This window comes from Mangifera indica, chromosome 3 (assembly GCF_011075055.1).
Source record: "Mangifera indica cultivar Alphonso chromosome 3, CATAS_Mindica_2.1, whole genome shotgun sequence".
Taxonomy (NCBI): domain Eukaryota; kingdom Viridiplantae; phylum Streptophyta; class Magnoliopsida; order Sapindales; family Anacardiaceae; genus Mangifera; species Mangifera indica.
In genome coordinates, this window is record NC_058139.1 from 19,302,938 (window position 1) to 19,328,386 (window position 25,449).

The following is a 25,449-nucleotide window of genomic DNA, read 5'->3' on the forward strand; positions in this document are numbered from 1 at the left end:
TACACAGACTATGATGACCGAATTTAGACAGACCACCTATAATCTGAAAGTTTGATATGAGACTTCCTTTCCTTCCATGAAAATCAATTTAATGGCTTTAAAAGAAGCCTTTTGAATCAGCTTCCTTTCTAAGCTTGGGGAGGTTCAATTAATAGCTCAAACTTTTATGTCTTTTTATTTAATGAGCAAACTTTATTTGAATTAGGGTATTTTTTCAAAACTGAATTGATCACGTTAAATAAATTAAACCTTAGATCTGTCAAACAATTATTTTGGGATGGAATTAACTACACATCAAGTAGGTTAAACCTAGATATATGACTTTCTTCTTACTCATAAGTGGGAAGTTTTTTGTGTAGTTAGTAGTGTTAAAAAGGAAAAGGAAAAAGGGACATGTTTTGCAAGAAAAAAGCCACAAGTTACTAAATAGATAAATACATAAAGAAAGTGCATGAAAACAGGCATAAAGTAATACAATTCAATGCACTCAAAAGAGTGAATAACCAAAGTCAACTACATCTCCACCAAAAGGAGGAACTGAAGGAGAGCAAGTCGATGGAGAAGAAATGGCCATGGCTTGAGGCAATAGCCCATAGCTAAGGTTAATATTGTCCATAATTGGACAAAAACTTCCCATGCAGTTACTATCTTCCACCATTCCAGGGTTGTGGTTGACAATGGCTGAGAGTTCATCGCAGTTCTTTATCATCTCCCATGAGTACTGTTGATTTTCATCACTCCAAAATCCATTATTGAATTCACCAACGTAAGGGAAATTCCCAGCTTCGGTTGCCATTGTTGTCACACTAGTTATATCCAGAGGAAGTGATCCTCCATAGTTGCTGTTACAATGTGACTGACTATCTGTGGAACTTGAGCTCATTGACCCAAAGATGTTTTGTTCATTTGAAGCAGAACTAGAGCTACTGTATTTGGAGTTTGTAGTACTAGTAGTATGATGATTTGCAGAAGGGTTTAAACAGCTATCAGGAACAATGCAGCCCAGATAGCCAGAGTTAGAAGAATCAGCCGAGAATAAGAAACATGAATTATCAACTGACCCACATGGATTTTCAACACTAGTTTCATTATTAATTGGGATATTGAAGGTCTTACTCTTGGAAATGTCAGCTGGCTGAGGAGTCATGTTGTGAAGAAGTGTAGATTGTTTAGTGTGATTACTAGTAGTATTATTTGTGAACTGTGATGACGGTGTAAAGAGAGCTTGAATATCAAAAGGAGAAAGAAGAGAAGGGAGAAGAGTGTTGTCAGATGAATAAATGAAGTTGGTTCTTGCTTGTGTGCCTTTCATGGATAATGCAGCTCTATCATAAGCCAGAGCCGCTTCATGAGCGGTGTCAAATGTGCCAAGCCAGTGCCTTTCTTTAGTCGTAGGGTCTCTAATTTCAGCGGCATATCGACCCCACGGTCGTCTCCTCACGCCAAGAAACCTTCCAGGCTCGTCTTGCTTTCTCCGGCCTCTTCTCTCACCGGGCTGAGGGGGGGATGTGTTACGTTGAAGAATTGTGAACCCCATTTGAGGGTGATGATGACCAACGGATTCATAAACTTGAAAGGGTTTATCAGTGGCTTTTGACGCAGCCATTAAGCGAAAGAAAATGTGGTAAAATGGAGAGGACAGGTTTTGGGAGAAAGAAGAGTTTGATTTTGAGTGGAAGTGTAGGGGAGAATAGTTAAGTCTTTTAAAGACTCTGGTTTGAACAGGGGAGAGAGAGAAAATAAAGGAAAATGCAAATGCCATTCCCTACTTTTCCAACCTACTTTCCCATAGAAATTATAAAAATATAATCTCAGAATAAAAAATAGATTCTAGCTATATACAGTACTCAATCCACTTCTCATACACTTTCAACACAAACAAACTCAATTAGACAAGCTAATTACAACTTAATCTTATGGGTTAAAATAAAATGAAAGATTAAAATGAAAATACCTTTTGTTGTGCATGTAGCTGTCAAAACACCTAAATGGAAGGCTAGCCACTAATCAATGAATTCCTTCTTATTGACTGTCATTCAATAATGAGGCAACCGTTTCATCAGACAAATGCAAACATAGGTCAATCTTACATTATCGGCTTCATGTGAAATAGTTGAATATTTAAATGATACAAGAGTTATTTAATGATAATAATGTGGTAATATTGATATGTAACAGTAAAAAGGTAGGGAAAATGACTATTTTCCACCCAACTTTTAGCCCAATCTCAAACCTACATCCACAGGAGATGAAAAACTCAAACTTCAACACATGATCAAACTTTTGTTAATTTTTTCTGTTAAAGGAAGGGGTAAAATAGTTATTTTATTGTTTATATTAAAAGTTATAAAGTTTATTACTTTTCGCTCCTCCAAGGTTTTAAAAACTAATATTTCACCTTTATCTAAATTTTTTAAACTTTGAAAAGGAACATTTTCACCCCCCAAACCTAGGGTTTTCATATTTTTCAAAACTCAGTCGCCCCCATAACTTTCAAAAACAACAGTTTCACCTCCACTCTTCAACTTCATCTTCTGGTGTCATCTCCGACATCGTTTTTGACCTCCTCTTTCTCCTGGTGCGATGACGGTGATATAACGAAGAAATCTCCATCTCCTAGTCGCACGGTGCGACGAAGAGATAGAGATCTCTTCATCGTACAGCCCAGATGACGAAGAACGACGCTTCGTCATCCTTTGTAGCTCGTTGCGTCGTCTAGATGCGACGATGAAGGATGATGAAACATTGTCTTTCGTCTGTTCTTTCAAATATGGACGACGTTTCGTTGTCCAAATTTGGACGATGAAGGTTTGTCCTTCGTCATTCTTTGTAGTTAGAGAAGGGAGATCAGTGGAAAGTGTTGATCGTCGGTGGTGGCTGGAGAAGGAAGCAAAACCTAGGGGTAAAATCTAAACTTTTTAAACTTGGGGGATAGATTGAAGTGTTAGTTTTTAAAACCTGGAGGGGGAAAATGATAAAATTTTGAAGTTTTAAAGTTTATAGATAAAATAATGATTTTACCCCTATCTCTAACTAAAAATTTGGATAACAGTTTGATCATGAGTGAAAGTTTGGGCTTTTCATCTCTCGTGGATGTGACTTTGAAATTGGGCTAAAATTTGGGTGGGAAATAGTCTTTTTCCTAGAAAGGTATTATCACATCATTGTATAATTTTTTTTAAATATAAATTATGTGTATATAAATTACTGTCTTTCTTAATCACTTTTACTATTATTAATATACTATTTATGAAATACAAGAGTATAATTATCATTTTATCAATATTAAAAAAATAAAATTTTATTGTATTTCCCTATTTTAGTTTTAAAAACTCATAATTTTTTCAACTTTAAATTTTAAAAAGTTACATTTTCCCCATAAGATTTCGATCTTTTCTTTCCTTATTTGGTGACTAGACTTCTGTTGAGAGCTCTTCAGCCCATCCTTCTCCCTCTGTCACTAATGATGAAGGTCGATGATAGATGAAGATGAAGATGCCCTGATGAATTGACTTTGGGCAACAGTGAACATGAAAAATGTAATTTGTGTTTCATGAATTAATAGTTAATTACATACCAGTTTCACTAAAATAAATATATATTATCATTCATTAACGAGGTAATTATTTCGTCAAACTAATGTAAGCATCGATCATTCTTACATTATGGGCTTCATGTGAGAAGTAGTGAAATATATAATTTATTAAGACTAAATAATTATTTGATTAAAACATGATCTAAGTCACGTGGAGAACTAAGAAGCAATCAACCTGAAAATGACACCATTATAACTATACCTAGCTAGCCCCTTGAGCTATGGAATTTAAAATGCTTTTCAAGTGCCATTATAAATCATAATCTCCAAGGAACCTTGTGGCATGCTTTTCTATAGCTAGGAATGTCAAACTTAATTACTAGATTAATTTACATTAATTAACCAAGATTATGAATCATTGTTGATTGAGTGGGTGGTAGAAACATGGAAGATGAAAGAATGGCAGGATAGATTTTAATTTTTCTTTTGGCCAAAGGACTATTTCCCACTCAAAGTATGTCATTATCTCATGTTTTCTCTTCGTTAACTTTGAAAATCCCATTTATCCACCTCTGGATGGTTAAAATTAACGGTTTCAAGGGTAAAATCATTATTTTATCTGTAATACTAAAAATAAATTAAAATTTAATCTATTTTTTCTCCCAAAACCCTAAGAACTAACTATTTCCCCTTAGGCATTCTAGAGGAGGGGAGAGAGACCGTCGGAGCATAGGGATGTGTCGGGGAAGCTTCGTCGCTGGCGATGACATCGGATTTAAGACAGGGATTGAAAACTAAACCCTAGGGAGATGCCATTTTTTAAAACTTAGCATAGAGAGAAAATAGTTAGTTTTTAAGATTTAGGGGGAAAAGAGATAAAATTTTAAGAGGTTAGAGTTCTGTTAATTTTAACCATCCATGGGTGGGAAAATAAGATTTTCAAAGTTAACGGAGGAAAACTTGAGATAACAACATACTTTGGGTGAGAATAAGTCCTTAGGCCTTTTTTTTTTCTATCTAATTGCAAAATTAAAATGGTTAAATCTGAAGAGCAATTGGTTTGGATAATATTTAATTACTTTGATTATCTATATTTTATTACCGGAACAATACTATGTATGTCTATTTTGAGTATATAAGTATGTACACACTTACATGTGTCATCACATGATTAAATGTTATTTTATTTTTAATTCAAAATCAACCCAATCATATGATAACACATATAAGTGTGTAATAGTTTTATTGTTTATTGTTGTCATTAAATTTTTTGGTTTATAAAAAATAAAAAATTACGGTAATATTTTATTATCAATACGGATATGATTGGTAATATATAAGTACTCTCTTTACCTAGGTAATCTTTATTTTGTTACTATTTTATTCTTATTTATTTAATTTTTAGAATAAAAATACCTTAATTTTCAATTAAAATAATAAGTAAAGTAAGAAACATTTTAAATAAAATATATTAACAATAAGATTTCAACTGAAAAATTTTAATTAATTTATCATAATTTGATAGCACAAACAAAAAATTTTAATATATTATTAACATGAAGAACAATTTAAAAAATACACAAAATAATTATTTTAACATAAAATATGTTAGTTTAATTAAACACAATATTAATTTATATTCAATAAAATTTTAAGGATAGGTAAATAAAATAATATTTTAATATACTTTTATTACGTCCAATCAAATACAATAATTATTTATTCATATTAATTTTATTAAATATAATAATAATAATAATAATAATAATAATAATAATTATTATTATTATTATAATCTTTTATATGATTAAAAAATTATCAAAACCAAATAAACTATTCGTATCGAGATCATGGTAACAATAGGCTGAAGACTAATTTAGTTAGGTGAAGATGAACAGTTTTCGTCTGATCAAAGAATCAGTATTAGATGAATTTTTTGATGTCAATCCATCAATATCCAGATTGTTCTCCGATCACAAACGCGATGAAGATGGTGGGAAGGAATACGTTTGTCGAGCGATGGATTTGGATAATTCGTTGTGTTCATGGCTCGAGATCATGGTAACAACAGGCCGAAGAAGAAAGAAGCGTCCCTTCTTCACAGTGCCAGTTAGTCAAAGTTAATTTAATCTCACTTTATACACTTAAATTCTCACATGCATGTTTTCATCAATATGTGATTTTTTTGCCTTTGTTGTAAAATTAATTCAATTTGTTGACTTGACTGCCTCTATTTGTGGTCATGTTAACATTAAAGCTTTGTTGAATTATTATTACGACTCATATTTGGAATAATTAGCAGTCGGCGCTATGTCTACGTCAAAGATTCATGGAAAAATAATTTTGTAAAGAGATTAAGGGAATTTTAAGTGTGATTAATTATGAGATTAATTCATAAGTGTTGAGACATGGGGTGGGTCTTTTGTCTCTCTGTGATCTCCAAAAGTGAGAAGAAAAAGGCTACAGTCAAAAGGGTAATCAAAAGCTTTAAAGAAAAAACTTTGTAAAGCAACATAAATTAATCAAGCTGCGCTAAGTGGGGCACTAAGACAAATTTAATTCATTCTAATTGTAATTTTTATCCCCTTAAATGGCATTGGGAATTGCAACAACTAATCATAATCATATGGGTCAACCTATGTCTTGTTTTTAGCATTTCCCCCTTTTAAAATGCTTTAAAAATAAAAAATAAAAAAAATTATCATTGAGTTTTGAATCAAATACCATATTTACTCAATTTTATATATATATATATATATATATATATATATATATATATATATATATATAATTTTAAATTAAATTTATTTTAATATTAAAATAATTTATATTATATATTAAATCAATTTGATCATCAATCAAACAGTTTGATCATAAATTAAATTAAGAGCAATATTATGTGTACCTATTTTGGATACACAAATATATACATACTCATATGTATCATCATATGATTGATTATTATTTTATTCTTAATTCAAAATCATCTAATCACATGATAACACATATAAATATATATATATATTTGTGCATCCAAAATAAATACACATAATTTTATTGTTAAATTAAATTACTTCTTTTATCAAATCAATGTTCGAAAACACTTATTTAAAGTTAATATGTGATTTGTTGTTTCTTTTGAGAAATGGCATATGTTTGCTCTGGAATCCATGAGGCTTGACTACTCCACTAAAGATTTGAAGAAGATCCATCTAAAAAATATGGATTTTTGTACATGCATTCATAATTAATGTAGACTAAAACTTAAATTAATTAGAGAAATTATTGCTATTAATTATTCTATAAGTATAAATCCCTATAATTTCTTTGGGAAGTGGAATGAGTAGAGGTCATAAATTCAAGAAAAAAAAAGTATTTAGTTCAACCTTTTTGACAAATACACTTTAATCTCTATATTGATGTAAATCTTATAATTATGTATCATTGATTACTCAATTCTAATTAATTGTGGTGGTGACAATTTATATCAAAACATTTGAATTTACATCCCGCTCCACCAAGTTACTCATGTAAACATTTAATTATATATTAATTACACATATAATAATTTTAAAAAAAAGTAATACTATATGTATATATTTTTTATATATAATTTAAATATATAGATAATGTGTTATTATATGATTGAGTGTTACTTTTTTTTTATTCAAAATCATCTAATCATATGATGACATATTATTTGCATACTCAAATTATGTATATATAGTTTTATTGTAAAAAAAATTAATAATCTGAAGTTTACCATTTGGTTAGACTGATAATTTTTAATAATCCGTCACTACTCAATGTGAAAAAAATTGGTTTAAGATGGAGTTTTTTAATACAAATTTAATTTGGATTAACTTGGTATAACTCAAAACTAAATTGGGTTTATTCGAACTAAAATAAACTTAATCTGAACTGATGTGAATATTTAAAAAAATATTACTATAAAATTTGTTAGGAATAAATTGAATAAATATTAAAAGTTAACGGTGAAAATTATTGACCCGAGTAATTCAAATTAAATTATAATTGAGAGTTTTTAATTATGAATCCAAAATTACATGGTATAAATCCCGCACGATGAAACTACTAGCTCTAATTTGACCCAGTTAAGTTTTCTTCCTAGAAGATGTGAGAAAGAGCAAGCTGCTACTTGGAATTCAAGATGTAAAGGAGTAATATCATTCCCTTGCAAGTTTCTTGTTTTTTTAATGCCTAAACTGATTAACTTTGCCAGACAAGTAAGTTCGGATTATAGTGACGGAATTTACAACTATTATATTGAATAGATTAGGGTTTTGCTTTTTATAACACCATAATATTTGCTCTCAAGTTAATCTATCCAAATTTTTTATATAAGAGATCATACTATTCAAATCTTATTCTTTTATAGAAGAGTCTTTTCACTTAATCACTTAAGCTAACCCTACAGTCAATTTTCTTGCAAGTTTTGTTGTCATGGAACTTCTTGTTTTAGGGTCAAAACATCAAGAGAATTTCTGCAGATTCAACAGAAATGAAATTGTTAATTTTCAAGTTCAAAAGATTAGCCGGGATATAGGGAAAAAGACAGCTGCATGTCTTATGACTTGGACTTTAACGAAAGGCGAAGGGTTAAAAGTAGTCAAACACACTCGTGCCATTCCACCGGGCAATCATGCGCACCTTTGCTTATTTTATTTCCTAAATATCCACCATGCATGTGCGTGTTCTTCCAAATAAATCATTTCCAAGCTCAACCCAGATGAATGCCACTACATATTTCCATCATCCTACTGCTATTTTATTTATGCCTAGGCCATGCAAATTCAATGTAAGCTTCTCATAGCTTTGTAACAAGCCTGAAAAAAATTAAACCTTTTTTTTTTTTTTAACCTAATAGAGCTAATTTCATTTAGTGTGGTTGCCATTATTGATGTTGTTGACCTTATCGTATTCTAGGGCATCTGAAAGAAATCTATTAATCACATTGTCATCATCATGAAACATGTTCTATTGATCTTATCTTCTTCTGTAAATCATATCGATACTTAATTTCTCATATAAAGAGTCCATATATAGCTCTATAGCTAGCTTTTATTATATATTTTATCATGAATTAGATGCTTTCATATAAAATATTATTGCTGTGACAATTATCTTATGAATAGCGATTTTAATTTTTTGGATTCAAAATTCATTTCTTTAACTTGCATTTGAGGTAGACAGAAAGCTAGCCTTCTAGTAATTTATGAATATTAAACTACTATGTAGTACGAAAATTGTTGACGAGATTTCTCACATACTAACTAGAAGTATATAGCATTTGAGCGTTGCACAAAAAGAAGTGCAATATTGGCGATTATAGTTAGAGTGATTCTGCATCCACGATATAATGAATAGTATGTAGATATAACACGAGTTTACATGAGCAAATAATAAAAACAAAAGTTATTAATGTGATTCAATTTATTGATCAAGAGTTTACATTCTCACTTATGTTAGTTATTTTTAAGAAAAATTCCGGTGAAGTATTATTAATGTTATAAATAGGGGCAATGCATGTATGTTTCAACCATGTGTGACAACACATATCAATGGAGTTAAAACATGGACAATAATGCATGACATGTGTTAAGTGTGTGAGAGAAAATGCATAACATATGTTTCAAATTTGTGCACAAAAATTCTCGAATTTAGAAAATTGAAATTTTGATCCAACAAAATCTAGTCAACCTACGTATTCAAATACAAAAGTTGTTGTTTTTAATTGAATCAATCAACTAGATTTAATTTAGTTAACCAAATTTTGTAAAATCGTAATTTTTCTATTACGCAAAACTCTATTCTCTTGGTCATACCACCTTATTCCAATGGGTCATCAGGGCATGTAACAGTTTTCCACTGTAACATGATGTCTCGGTAGACATTAGCGATCAATCATTGTGCAAGAAATGCATAATGACACGATTTCTTGTATAACAACATAAGTTATGATGAATCAATACGTATTGACCAGACACCAACAATTAATCAAGTACAATATAATCCACCAAAATCAATCAAATATAATAATAGGTAATGGTTTAATGTTTTAGGCTTTGATACCAATTGAACGGATCCCATACATAGGCCCTGAGAATGAATTATGTAGCAGAAAAACAGGACAAATGAAAATATTTATGAGATCCCAACAATGCAGGTTCAAAACATGAATCAATACGTATCAAAATATTCAAGGCTATGAACATATAATACATTCAAAGGCTCCTACACTTCGCATCACGAATTGGATGCTTCCATAACTCAAAAAATAGGAGGTCTCCTACTCATCCACAGAGAGACACCAAGAAGTCTATGGGTGATGGTGAAGGTGTTAAGGACTCGCATGGGTGATAGCACTTGAAATCTTGAATGTAGATTTGTGTGGAAATTGAGAGAATACATTTTCTCTCAATGCTTATGGTGGTGAAGGTGTTAGAGACTTTTGATGTTGATGTCTCTATTTCAGGCTCATTCCAACAACAACATTGTCTTTTTTTCGTCAATGGAACCTCTAGTTATTGAAATAAAAAATTGACAATGCCATTCCAAAATATCCCCCCACTACGTGACTCGATCTATCTTCAATTTTTGGTGCACCTTTTTTATCACATGTCATTGTTGTTCTCAACTGCCTCTGTATCATGGCTTTATTGACAATAACGACAATGGTGAGATTCATCGATGACTACGATTTTAGGGTTACAAATGTAAATTTTCAAACGTGTTAAATGAATAAATTATCGTGTTTATATCATAGGAGTCTAATATGTAAAATAGTTTTTTTTTAATTTTTACAAAATTTATGGATGGTGATTTCTATATTACCCTCATACTGTTAATTGTTTTTATCAACATGATTTGATTTTGAATATGTATCACAGGGTAGAAATGTGTATTTAAGTCAAACTTTAAATGGGAAAAACGTAATTTACTCTAAATAATACTCTTACACAAGAAATAAAAAAATAAGCAATGTTATGTGTATATACTTTTGGTATATAAATTAGATATATAGATGATGTATTTTTATATGATTAGATATTACTTTATTTTTAATTTAAAATCATCCAATTATATAGTAATATATTGTCTATATACCTAAATTATATATAAAAAACATATACGTATAATGTTATTGTAAAAAGATTAATCATGAAAAGGCCCAATTATATTAGAAATTTAAAAAAATATATCGCATGAACATAAAATTATGTACACAAATAATAATATATTTAACTAACAATATATTAAAAATAATAAAACATTATTAAGTTCTTCCTAGGTTTAGAAAACTAATATTTTTCCGTCAAGATTAAACTTTAAAATCTTACATTTCTCTCCTAGGGTTTTAACTTTTTTAGGATAATTTTTTGATGAACAATCGACTCTTTGACGCTGTCTCTCCCTCCTGATGATGTCTCTCTCTCTAATGTTGCTTTCGACACTCGTCTCTGATGTCATTCATCCAATGATTGGTGACGTCTTTGTCGTGATGAATCAAGTTGTGGCCGAGTGGAAAATTGCCTGGGTCTACGATTGTCTAGGTCTTTGTTGTCGATTCAAGTCGTGGCTGATCTATGCTTGCTTGGGTCTTTATCATTGTCCAGACTTGATTGGTGATGAAGACGAGAGAGCGTCAGAGACCTAAATGGTTTGAGTCAAAACGATCGACACTGAAGACATTTGACATATCTCTAAATTAAAATCTAGGGAGAAATTGTTATATTTTTAAACTTATGAGAAAAATTTATAATGTTTTATTATTTTTAATATATTATTAATTAAATAATGATTTTATTTTTAAAATTAATTATTTATGTTAATTTTAATAGTTTATTGATGAGAATTTAGATTTTAGATAGTTAATAAATAAAAGATTGATTTTGTATCAAATCTTAAATGAGACAATCATTTAATATTTCTCTAATTTAAAACTATTGAACCATGCATTAATATGTTTTTATATGCAAATATTATTACACAGTACCAAAAAAGCCAACGCAAGGGGCTTTAAAATCCACCTCCATGTTCTAAACCAATAACAAATTGACATATAATCCGTACGAACCAACAACACCATTAAAAATCTGTCAGATCGGACGGCCGATGATGTTGCCGTGTGATTTGAGTACAAATTTAGTGATACAAGCGGGTGACGTGGCAAATATACGCCTCCTTCAAACATAATCTAAGCACGTACCTGGTACGTATCGAAGAGTTTGACGAGGACTTTTAATTCTGACGGTTGGACTTGGACCTCGATTTTAGGGCCCAAACCGCCAGATTTGCGGCCCTGAAAGTAAGATATTATGGGCCAGAAATAGAAAACTGTATTATTTATGATAAAAGAAATACAGTTTTAAGCTTTTATTTTGTTTTCTTATATAAAATTTCTCAAGTTTTGAAAATTTTTTATCACTTAATTCAGCTTGATGATAGGAGTAAAACATTCATAAGATATTTGTACTATATTTATAGGCAAATGAGTATTTTCTATTTATGTTTTAATATAATAATAAATATATATTTATAAAGTTTCAAAAATTTAAATACTTATTCATACACTAATTTCTATTTGAGATAAAGATATTGTTTTACTATTAAATCTTAAAATCTTAAAAAATTATATCTTTTTTTTTTTAGTTTAAAAAATTGATAATTTCTCTTCATAATTAAACTTTGAAAAACTACATTTCTGTTTTAGGTTTTTCTTCCTTCTCTAACGATCGAATATCATTCCTCCCATCAGTTGACCTTCCCACCACCTTCTTCTCCCGCAGTTGACCATTCCACAAGACCAATTTCATCATACGAAGATAAACAATTTTCGTTGAATCAATGAATCGATATTAGATGAATCTTTTGATGTCGATCCGTCCACATTTAGATCGTTCTCTGGCCATAAACACGATGAAGAAGGTGGGAAGGAAAGCGTTCATTGAGCGATGGATATGGATGATTTGTTGTGTTCATGGTCGAAGAACAGTGGTCACGTTTTCATATGAGATGCGAGAGGGAGTAACGATAAATGGAAGGTTGGTTGGGGAACGTTGCAAGAGAAGGAAGGGAATGATGAAACCCTAGGGGAAAAAAGTAACTTTTCAAACTTCTGTATGAGGGGAATTGTTAGTTTTTTAAACTATAGGAGGAGAATAAGATAAAATTTTAGTTTTTTAATATTATTGATTAAATAACGATTTTATCATAATAGTTAACAACAAATTTTAACATAAATGATGTGGCAAATGGGTGTCTGGGCTTTTAAAACCTCACGAGTATGTATTTATCTTTGCATTAAAACTTGGGTGAGAAATAGTCCTTTGACCTAAGCTACCATCTCAGTTTATATAAATAAGTTTGTGCAATTTGTTGGTATGTATAATTTTATGCTTATGTGATATGCAATTATGTGGCTATTCAGTAGTAAATAACACAAGTGGCCTAGAAAAAGGCTTGAATTACCTTTTTGAATCTGCTCCTGCTAGTCTTTACTGCACTATGAGATGCAAAATTATTAACTTCATTTCAACCACTTCAAACTTTACTAAGGACACCATACTGCAACATGTCATGCAGAAGACAAGTTTGTATTTTAAGTCTGCATCATGTCATGCTGGAAGGCAACCGGATATTTGTTTGTCATTACACTTACCACAATTGTACCGATTAAGGTCAGCTAATCAAATCTCTATATCATCTTCCCTTTTAATTAGATTCATAGTGTCCAAGATGCTTAAGCAACTGTAAATCACAGCATACAAAATTCTTTCAGTTTCAGCAGAAAAGTGGCGATTAACTATACACCCAAAAAATACAATTACATGGTGCATCATTTGACTCTAATTTTAGCGAAGCAGTGAATGTCTTACAAAGTTCAACTCTATTTGTAGGATAGTTACTAGATCACAAAGCACACCGCTTCTAAATTGTATCAAATGATGAAAACACAATAATAATAATGAGGTTAAACTTTTCCAAAGATTACCAACATGACTTGAAGCCAGAAATTGAAACTTTATATAGATACCTGCTATGATTGGTAGTGAACAAGCTCTGATAACAAAGATATGTCACTTCCACTGGGGCCTTTTTTACCTTTGATGGACCGGAATTCTCAGTAGAGTCATGCCACACAATCTCCATCTGGCAGGAAGTGGAAAAGAGGACAGATGGCACTTAACCAAAGAAACAAATTCTTAAATTGGAGCTATCACAATAGAGTCTTCTTCTACTTCCATTTTTTTTTTATTTTGGCATTTGGAATATGAGAACCATGTCAAACATCGTGAGGAAAAACTCCATACATCACAGATCAGTTCAAAGAGTATGAAACACAATATTTACAGCTATGGAGTGATACCACAAGAATGTAAAAACGTGAATGATAAATTGTAAGTTATGGCATACCTCTTTAACAATCACTCTGTCTCCTTTTACACCAAGCTTCATGAGGGACTTGTTAATGCTACAAGCCTCCAAAACATGTTGCGGTATAGGCTTTGGTCAAAGTATAGAAATTAGTTGGACTCAACAGATTTGGCCTTTGTATAAATAATCCTCTGATAGTAAGAGCAAGAAATCTCTTTGCCTTAACTGAAACATCTTAAAAATAAAATGCATACATTTTTATCATGCAAATGCATATTCTTATTCAGTGAATTTAGACAACTAAATCCATTATGTGCATCTTGAGTAATATGTTAAACATGTCCTATCTATTGCTTGGGGGGGGGGGGGGGGGGGGGGGCGCGGGGTGTGTGGGTGGTGTGGGGTGTGTTGGGTTGCGGCATTCTGCGTATGTATGCAAAAAAAAAGCAATGGCAAATCACTCCACAAGCCTAAATAACCTACATAGTTAAAACAAAGAACAAAAAAGACGACAACAAGATTTGAAACTGCTTGATATTTTTAATTGATGAGATGAATATGTGCTGTTGTTGAATTGGCCCGAATGCAGAAATGATTTGTGGGTGGGGGAAGAGCTTTGTCATAATCAACGTCTATGTGGTCCCTTTTAAAGATGGCTTAACATGACTTGCATAACATTTGTTGTATTAGGATCGGACAGGGATGGTCGAGTTTAGTATCCATTACTTCAATTACTCAAACTCTCTCAACGTTTTTGAGTTTGAATCTAGCTTAATTAGTAAACTTTTTCAATGAAATTGACACTCTTTCTTGTGCTTGCTTGAGGGATTTTCAGGGGACAGACCACACAGTGAAGTGCAATGAAGGCCAGAATTGGTATGTCTCTTGAAACATAGAATATCCACTGGGGTCTGCCTGTTTCTGTTTGTATGATTCTAGAAGTCAGAGTGGGTTAATTAGTAGTGCTGTTCTTTCAATTTTGTCTGATTAGTGAATTCCAGACTACTTGAATTCAACTGGAAATGGATTCAGAAAAAGTACATAGTTTAAATATATACTTTCATATGAATCCCTGTACAGGACCCCTTCTTATTTCATTTTGAAGTAAATAGTTCACTACCTAGAGTAATTGTAGAAGTTCCCTCGCCCATAAATGTTGTTAATGCCATTTCTTTCTCATGAATCCGTTCAAGTTCAACCATAACCATTTCCATTTTTGGCCGCTTGCTTCCAGGAGAGCTCATGCATTGTAGAGTCAGCCTGATCAAGTCCCTGATTCCATCTGTAGTGAAAGTTCCCACCAGGCGACGGTCCACAAAATCGTTTAAACTCAATCTTGATCGGACCTTTGAGAAATCAACAAAAATTACTGAGGTTCACATTTATTGGCTGCTCAAAAGGAAAGAACAAAGGAAGAGACCTGGGGACAGTAGTCCCCTTTAGTGTTTCCCAATCTTATTAACTTTAAAGAAACCTTGGACTAAAGGCATCAAAGAAATAAAGAATTCATAATTTAGTTACCCATTCAATTAAGGCTTCATAAGATCCCAGGGAGGTAATATGTGAAGCCTCATGTCCGGTTACAAGCTCGAAAAGAAAAACGCCAAAGCTATAAACATCACTCTTTTCTGTGAAGCCTCCGGGTCCTTCTAGCCTAAGCATTGGGTTTGGAAGGATGTGATGAATGATTAAATAGGTGTGAAAGCTAATTAATTTACCAAAAAGGAAGAATCAGAATAAATTAAATTACTCTGGATCTTGGAAAACATTGACATTAGTCATGTGAGATGGGTCTGCTTCTTCTATTTTGTCAAGTAAAGTTGAGACTCCAGCATCTGCAACTTTAGCAATGAAGTTCTCATCAACCAATACATTGGCTGTTTTAAAGTTTTTGTGCAGCAAGGGAGGCCTTAGACTATGCAAATGGCATAAACCTGCAAATATTAAGAAACTGTGATTTGGGTCCTTCCCAAATCTTGATAACTTTATAGAACTCTTTCATTGCCTTACCTTTAGCTGCTCCCAGAGCTATGGATACCCTCTGTTTGAACTCCAGTTTAGCCGATGGCTCTTGCCCCATATCTTTCCAAGTCGAAACAATAGATTCTTGTAACATTTAGTGCATACAAATCATACAAAACAAAATTGTGCAGGGGAACCATACCATATAAATGATTGCACATGTTGCCATTTGGTAGATATTCAAACACCAACATTTGAGAGCCATTTTCCAGGCAGTAACCCAGAAGACTAACTAAATTGCGATGTCGGATCGCTGACAAATGATTAACCTGTTTACTTCGAAGGACTCAGTAATCTCTGTTGAGTTCTACAGATATTTTACCATTTTTAAATGAATATGTTCAATATTAACCATACCTCTGCAACAAATTCTTGTCGAGGAGGACCAGGGCGCCTTTTGATAGCAACTACAGTATCGAGAAGCAGGCCTTTGTATATTGGACCAAAGCTTCCATAGCCAATGAGACTACTTTCACTAAATGGCCTGGTGGCTTGCTCCAACTCTGCCATTGTGAACTGCCGTGCTCCATGGGCTCCAGATAGAGGCTGGCCTGTGGCTGAAATTGATCCAGCCCCTCTATTCCACTCAACTGTAATGTTATAAAGTTAATGAGTGAACACACACTGTGACATGAGCAGCCACCAGAAGCTTCTTTGTCTTTGTACACAGAAGACTTACCAAGTGCGGATGGATCTGAGGAACCTGTCTCTGAATTCTTGTTTGAAACATTTTTACATTGTGACTTGCAGAACCACACAAGTCCAACGAATACTGCCATTAAAGCAAGTGCCCCTGCAGCACCTCCAACTATAGTTGCAACCGATTTCGACATATGGTTTCGACAAACTTGAACATTGAACCTGAGATAAAATCAGTGATCCACCATCAGCTTAGAAAAACAAAAGTAACTCAAAAGTAGAAGCGCGTAACAGGGGATTTTCGGATTTAGGAGCTCAAGATTCCAATACCTATGCTGTAAAACTACAGTTGAAGTGATTATTTTCAAGTAAAATTTCTCTTGTTCACGCTGATGTTTGAACAACGCGCTGCTGCCACTTCAAGGACTTCTCCGGTGCCCACAAGTACTGAGAAACACAAAGCTTGTTGATCTTAAGAACCCACTTAGGAATCAGATATCGGTAGAAATGTTCAATATTCTGCTTAAATCTGAAACAATATCTCAGCAGACAACTCGCTTGCTTTTCTGAGTACGCCACTAGGTTGTTTTATGTTCATCATCCAATCAAAATTTCACTTATAGAAAGCCCCATAGCAACTCCCTTTCTGTAATTGCTCAATGGAGATATGGAAATGAAAGAAAATATGTAAAGCTAGCTAGTAGGCTCAGAAGAGTGGTGACGGAGTAGAAAGGAAAGCAGTGCATTATTAATAAGAAGAAGTTAAAAAGAGATGGCAAAGAAAGGAGTTTCTCAAGTTGAAATCATTGGAAAATTGGGGCACTATGTGGAATCCGTCAATCTGAAAATCTAAGGCCATTTGGATCTTTCTGTTGTTGTTACCAACCGTAAAATATAGGTTGAATTTACTAAATAGATGTGGACATGCATGAAATGGCTTAATAGGAGTGGCGGTGGAGAAGACATAATTATCGAAGGTGGATCAAATTAAAAAGGTAGTTTTCAGTCCATCAATTTCAAGCTTCTTCCTGAATTCACTCAATCTTTCTTTTTGCCACTTTTTTAGTCATCTGATCTGGAAAGAAGAGAGGCATAACCATTTTTGCATATAGATGGAGATGGGCCTGTTACTTTGATGGGGTCATGACAGCTTAGCTAAAACATGAAATTATCAAGGCAACAGGTGCTCAGTTTCCATGGCTACATAGATTTTATTGCTCTAGGCTTAGTTTTGGAAATGAGAGTTACTAGAATACCCTCTCTCTCTTTGCCTGCATTCAACAAAGAGTGGGGGAAGCCGAATGAGCTGTAATGTAATGTAATATGTAAGCCTCTCTCTTATTATTCATTTTTGTCTGGTTTCCTGAATTTGTAGTTTTTTGGGTTTGCTGAAAACAAATGAAGATTGGTGGAAAGGAAGTTGTCTTATTGTGGCACTCAAGGGATAACTTGAGCGGGATTCCAAACAAAAAAAGTTGTCTTATTGTGCTGGTCTGAAAAATAATAGGCCAACCAAGATCCAACTGTGGGAAACTTTCTTGAGAAATGTAGATTTCTGAAACAGAATGTTGTTTGGATGTGTTGTGTTGTCTCAGAGTATGGCAGCAAGCAAGGTTTTGTTATAACATTGTTGTTGTTTTACTTCTATAATTTCAGTCTTACTGCACCAGAAGAATGACAAAAGAGATGTAAGGGACTATCTGGGTAGCCATGGTTAATTAATCAGGGGCACATATCAGATAAATCATGCCTCGTTAAAATCAGCCTTTGTGGTCCATCAAATATTCAATCGCAGAAATAGTAGATTCTTCTAGCTGTGATTGTCATTCTACTTCAGCTTTTTCTGCAGTATTGGATCTGGTGCACCCATGATGGGTTGACCTAATTCATTAGGGTTAAAAGACAAAATTAATTCTCTTATATATGAGAATTATCCTTTTACCCTTGACAGTTATTGAAGTTAACTATCACTCTTTCTTTTAATATAAATAAGCGTAACTTCTATTTGAAAGATAACCTTTTACGTAAAAAATTACAAAACTCTTTTTTTCTCTAATACTCTATCATCTGGAAGAAATTTTATAGAAAACAAGAAAGTGAATTAAGTAAAGTATGTTGTGGATTCCATCAGGAGCGCATTACTTCACCAAAGTTATAAATTTCTAAATCAGGTATATTTTTATATGATCCTGAATTTATGTTATTTCCACTTTCATTGGTATCAGAGCATGGTTTTATCTGTGCAATTGTGATATTGGTGATATAAACATGATTTGGAAGCATGTTTAGAAATTAATTTGCGTGAACAATATTTTTATATATAATGCGTACGAACGTATTTTGATTATTGATGAATTCGTTGTAGTTTTGTGAAATTGATGCCTAGAATCATGTTAGCATGAATTCTGGACATGAGATGCATGTTTAGTTAGAAAAAATTGCACTGAATTCGGATGAAATTAGACGAATTTCAGTGGCCTATTTTTCACCCAAAACCATGACGTTCATGCATCTAATTCACTGAAATCTGGTGACTTTTTTATCGAAACTTTTATGGATATGAATCTGTGGGCCACGAGCTTTAAAATCCTTATGAAATCGTCATTATTGGGTGGCCAAAAGATGCGAATTTTGCCCTCGAAAACTTTGGGTTCATGCTGCAATTACAAGTTGTAATTGGGTTGGGAAAACTCGATTGTCTGACCTGATTATTCAACAGGTTAGTCAAAACTCATCGGTCAATAGGTCAACCTGTTTGGTCAATCAGGTCTACCTAACTCAGGTCCTAACCCATGGATAGACTGGTCAAACATTTGATCGATTAATGGTCAACGGTCAATGGTAGACCGGTTAATGGTCAATGGTAGACCAGTCAACGGTCAATATTTGATCGATGCGTGTGAATTGTAATTGGTGCGTGAAGGTGCATTCCGATGTATGACAGCGTGTGAGTTGTGCTCCCAATGCGTGGAGACGAGTGAGCAATGTTCTCTGACAAGTGGAAGCATGTAAACCAGTTTTGCGACGAGTAGGAGCATGTGCATGCTTCCATTTATGTCTAACAACTTGTATTGACTCATATTCTATTTTGTGTAATCTATTGATGTATGAATTGAACACTTATAGATGTTATTTTGATCATGGTTTTGAATTATACATTGCTAAACATATGAACATGTGTTGTTTATATTGTTGTGTATATGTATTAATTATTGTTCATTTATTGGTTATATATAGGGTAAACATATTGACTAAGGACTACTATCTGAACTATAAGATGAATCGAGTGCACAATCTTTTCACTCACCTTGGTGTCATGCGTGAGAGATATTACGATTTAAAAGACAAGGGCATAAAATTAACTGAAATAGAGAGGATATCTGGACTACTAAGTTCATTGTCAGATTATTGGACTATAATAATTTCTAATCTTATTTGGGACAAGAAATTCAAGAATTATTGGCAATGTGTAGATGAATTACAACTTGCTGAAGAACGCTGAATTGTAATGAACATAAAAAAATCAACATCTCTCTCTATTTTCCCAAATTAGCAAAGTGTGAGGCATGTTGGCTATCGCAAGCATTATAATAATTTTATTTTGGATGAAGTTACATTTAACATTGTCAAAGATAGAGAAAAATACATTTCTCAATCTGATTAGTGGAGATTGAATCCCTATAAATATGAAGAGCGTCCGATTGTAAAAATGCCCTGTTTTAAATCATACAAATCTCAAGCCAAATTAGAAGTTGGTCGTAGTCATTGAAATGTTTGAATTTCATATTCATATTTACTTTTGTGCTTGTTTGTTTAATTTGTTAATATGTTATTCTATTAAACTTCTTTGAATTATAGATATATTAAACTATGTGTTGATATAATATAATATATATTATGATTGTTTATGAAAATGCTGAGACTGGTAGAATTTAATTATTCTCATCTAGAATTTATATTGATGCGATTGGATTAATTGTTAAAATATAGAACATTTATGTCATAGATGATAATTGTGCATATAGTGAACTTTCGAATCTATGCTTTATGTGAAATATTTTAATTTTTAATATATAATTGTGACAATAAAATGTGTATATATCTTATTGTTGGTGTTGTGTTGACATATCTCTGTAGTTATATATAGAAATGACTTTGAAAAACATTATTGCCAATTTGAATAAGGGAGAAAGACTGAATGAGGACAATTATAAAATATGGAGAATGAGAATGCACTATATCCTAGATGGACAGGATGCCTTGGAGGTTGTTAATCAAGTTATGGAAGAGCCCCAACTGGCTGAGGGGCAGAATCCTAACAATGCCCAACATAAGCGTGACATGAATGCTTATAATGCCTAGAAAAAGAAAGATTCAACTGCCGGAAGTATTCTCATCAGCTCAATGAATGATGATATTGCTTATCAGTATGAGCAATTTGAAACTGTAAATGCTATGTGGGTGGCATTGAAAGAAAAGTTTAGAGAAGTAACCGTATCCAAACTAAGGTAGTTAACCATCAAGTTCAATATATATAAGAAAGTTCTCAATAAGCCGATGAAACAACATCTAAGAAAAATGTTGAACATGATAACTAAGTTAAAGAAAGCTGGGCATGAATTGACTGATGAACAACAAGTGCAGACTATTATATGATCTTTACCTGATAGTCAGGGGCACATGAAAGTGAATATGACTCATAATGACAACATCAAGACTTTTGATGATATTGCTCACCATCTTGAACTGGAAGTTGAACACCTAGAGGCTGCTAGACCAAATGCTCGTGCATCTGTTGTTGAGTCCAGTTCGAGGAAGTTTTCTGGTTATAAAAGAAAATAGCAAAAATCCAAAAAAGGAAAAGAGATCATCCAAAGACCTGTGAACAAGGATAAATGATTCAAGTGTAAAAAAGGTAAGCACTTCGAAAAAAGAGATAAGTTAAAACTGCCATTATAACTGTGGGAACAAGGGTCACTTCGCCCATGAATGCATAGAGCAGAAGAAGGTATTACCTTATTTTACCTCAAATTGTGAGATTTATGTTTCTAGTACCGTTTTCTTAACTGAATCTTATCCTATGTAGACTATAGACTCAGGAGCCACAGACCATATAGTTCGTGATAGAGACATTTTTGTGGAATTTCGTCGAATACCGAGGGAAACATGGTGAATATATATAGGTAATAATACCAAAATTGATGTAAAAGGAATGGACACATGCAAATTGGTTTTGTGCAGTGGTTAAACCTTTTACCTACATAATGTCTTATATGCTCTAGAAATTCGATGAAATTTAGTCTCTGTAATGGTTCTGTTGTGATAAAGATATTGCTTAACTTTCTCTGGAAACTTAGTTAAATTTTATTATGATGATGTGTTTTATGGATCTGGATTTCTGTTTGAAGGTTTTATAGTGTTAGACACTTTATTTTGTAATAATGATAATTTTGTTAGTTTTTCATTATTTGCAACTCCTAATAATCTAGGTGTGGATGCAAATAAATGACATGCTAGACTAAGACATATTAGCCAAGAAAGAATGAACAGATTAACCCGTGAAGGTTTATTAGGACCTGTTACGAAATTAGATTTGTCTATTTATGAGTATTGCCTAGTAAGAAAAACTACTAGAAAACCTTTTGGTAAAACTATTAGAGCTGAAATTCCTCTGCAACTTGTACACTTAGATATTTGTGGCCTTATGAATATCAGAGCTAGAAAAAGAACATTCTATTTCATAACTTTCATAGATAATTATTCACATTTTGGTTATATCTATTTGATCTCTCATAAGTTAAAAGTAATAGATTGCTTTAGACATTATATAAATGAGGTTGAGAATTAGTTAGACAAAAGAATAAAAGCCCTGAGAATTGATCGACGCTGTGAATATTTATATACCAAATTTAAGAAATTATGTAGTGGGAAAGGAATTATGAGGCAATTAACGATTTCCAAAACTCCACAACAAAATGGTGTAGCTGAGATAAGAAACCAAACTCTGTTAGAAATGGTTAGGTCTACGATAGCACAAGTGAATCTTCCAATTTCATATTAGGGAGATGTTTTATTGACTGCGACTTATATACTTAACCGTGTGCCCATTAAGTTAGTAACTTCCACTCCTTATGAGTTATAGACATGTAGAAAACTTGAATTAAATATGATACACCTTTGAGGACCTGCTGCATATTTTCATGACACATTCCATAAATTTGGAAAATTGTGACCAAGAGGCAAGAAATGTATCTTTATAAGATATTTTGAACATTCCAAAGGGTACCTGTTCATAGGAGAAAACTCTAATAGAAGAATGATTGAAATAAAATCTAGAGATACGATATTAATAGAAGACGAATTCCTAAGAATGGTGATATTGATAAAAGTTTCCATTTATATGAGACAGAAGATGAATGTGGAGAAGGTTCATCTCAACGACTATTAGTTGTGTCACAAGAGACGATGTCTTTACCTATTCTAGATAGTGGAAACAATAAGATTAAGTTCTAATCTATTTTGGATAGTAGGAGCAAAGATCCTCAATTGCATAAGAACGAACGTTTTCAAATCCCTAAGAGACGTTTCAAAATTAAAAATAAAGTTTTCATAACTACTATTTCTAAAGATGATGAGCCTAAAAATATCCAAAAAGCTCTATCATCCCTTAATAAAGAAAAGTGGCAAGAGGCATTAAAGGAAGAAATGAAATCCATAGAACTTAACCTAGTTTGAAGTCTAGTGGACTTACCACCGGGTCGAAAACCTATTAGGAATAAATGGATTCTCAAAATTAAACAGAAGCTAGATGACTCAATAGATAGATACAAAGCTTGCCTAATAGCAAAAACTTATACTCAACAAGAAGAGATAGATTATGAAGAAACCTTTTCCCTTGTTGTGAGGTTTATTTTAATCCGTGTCATTCAAGCTATAATAACACACTTAGATCTAGAATTGCATCAGATAGATGTCAAAACAGTTTTTTTTAATGGGGAGCTTGATGAAGAAATCCACATGGATTAGCCTATAGGTTTTGTGGTGAAAGGCTAAGAGCGCAAAGTATGCAAGCTCCGAAAATCAATATATGGTCTGAAACAATCATCAAAACAATGGTATTTAAAATTTCATAAGACAATATTGTCTTATAATTTTAAGATATTAAAACAAGACCATTGTGTCTATGTGAATAAGTTTGATGACAAATTTACAATTCTATCTCTTTATGTAGATGATGTGCTGATAGCTAAGAATGATTTAGAATATGTGATGATTATTAAAAATTGGCTATCTACAAATTTTGATATGAAAGATATGGATGAAACAGATTATATTTTAGATATAAAAATTAAAAGAGATCGTTCTAAGAGACTTTTGGCTCTGTCATAAGAGTGTTATATCCAAAAGATTCTAGAATGATTCAACATAGCAAATTGCAAACTCATATATAATCTTGTGTCAAAAGATGATTTGTTGAGCTAAGATTTGTGTCTAAAGACTCAAAATAAAATAAATAAAATGTCCTTAGTACCTTATTCAAGTGTGATTGGAAGTCTCATGTACACAATGATGTGTACTTGCCCTGATATATGCTTCACTATCGAGTTGGTTAGTCGATATTAATTGAATCCAGGAAGAGAACACTGGAAGGTTATCAAGAGGATATTGAGATATCTGAAAGGTATTGTGGATTATTGTTTATCCTATCAAGGAAAAGATTTACGTATCATTGGGTATTCGAATGCCAACTAGGTTGGTGATTTAGACCAATGTAAATTAACCTCTGGTTATGCTTTCTTACTCCGAAATGATGCCGTATCTTGAAGTAGTAAGAAACAAACATGCATAGCCTTATCCATAATGGAAGTAGAATTTGTAGCATGTTCTGCTGTTGTGCAAGAAACTATTTGGTTAAAAAGATTTTTTGAGAATTTGGGTGTACTGTACGCAAATGTTGATCCTATAGTTGTGAATTGTGATAATCAAATTGTGATAGCTTTCATAAAAAATCCCAAATTCCATAATAGAACTAAACATATAAACACCAGATATAATTTTGTCAGAGACATCATTTCAAAGAAAGAAATGATGGTACAATATATTTCTATGTGTAACATGGTTGCTGATCCTTTAACCAAACCAATTTCAAGAGATGTATATCTTGCACATGTTAAGTCTCTTGGCTTGCGTATAATATGATAGATGACTTGTTGAGTATATATTGTACTTGTAACATAACATTAGAACATCAAAGAATTTGAATTTATTTTATTTATGTGTTTAAATTCTTGGTGTTTATAGTTATACACATTGTTTTTGAAAACTCAACAAAATGATAATGTCAAACAAGTTTGATTGGCTCTCTCACACGAGTAATTGTCTTTGATGCTGAGGAGAGTGTGCAAAGATGGACATGTTTCTTAAGGTTGATATCGTTGAGAGAGCACACTTAAAGATGAGAGTTGCTTAAGAAACGAATTATTGAATATGTCACCTTGATAATTAATCAAGATGAGGTCATGTTTTTGATGAATTAGAAAATGACCGGTTTGGACCACGTCCAAATAACTTGTGAATGTCAGATGTGAGTTCTTAATATATAGTGATACTTGCAAGATTGGAGAGATGATTAAGAACTCAGGTTAGGTACTGAGTGCAACGACTGAATTAAGATCTGTATAATATTGATAATGACATTTTGAAAAGATACACATTGTAACACATGATTCATACCATGTGTGCATAAATAAGACGACTGTTTAAAGTAGTGGAATGATGAATCCCTACTCCTTCACTGTGTGAGACTTTATGAGAATTACCTTATATTGGTATTCTTTGACTCTTTGTTGTTATTT

General features: G+C 32.6%; 2 protein-coding genes across 3 annotated transcripts; both read right to left on the reverse strand.

The window, feature by feature from the left end:
- Positions 1 to 487: 487 nt before the first annotated feature.
- On the reverse strand, positions 488 to 1,606 carry LOC123210258 (ethylene-responsive transcription factor ERF086-like). Its single transcript, XM_044628511.1, has one exon. It carries the CDS (start codon positions 1,604 to 1,606, stop codon positions 488 to 490), a length of 1,119 nt encoding a protein of 372 aa, XP_044484446.1.
- A 13,333-nt stretch (positions 1,607 to 14,939) lies between these two features.
- On the reverse strand, positions 14,940 to 17,746 carry LOC123210834 (probable receptor-like protein kinase At2g39360). 2 transcript variants are annotated; one of them, XM_044629323.1, is made up of 8 exons: positions 16,925 to 17,741; positions 16,635 to 16,816; positions 16,313 to 16,545; positions 16,098 to 16,224; positions 15,944 to 16,015; positions 15,684 to 15,867; positions 15,455 to 15,587; positions 14,940 to 15,279 (listed from the first exon to the last, which is right to left on the reverse strand). In XM_044629323.1, the coding sequence occupies exons 2-8, from the start codon at positions 16,786 to 16,788 to the stop codon at positions 15,028 to 15,030; spliced, it is 1,155 nt and encodes a 384-aa protein (XP_044485258.1). In that variant the 5' UTR covers positions 16,789 to 16,816; positions 16,925 to 17,741; the 3' UTR covers positions 14,940 to 15,027. The 2 variants fall into 2 exon arrangements, with proteins under 2 accessions (XP_044485258.1, XP_044485259.1); XM_044629324.1 differs by having other exon boundaries at positions 15,218 to 15,353; positions 16,925 to 17,746.
- Positions 17,747 to 25,449: the final 7,703 nt, after the last annotated feature.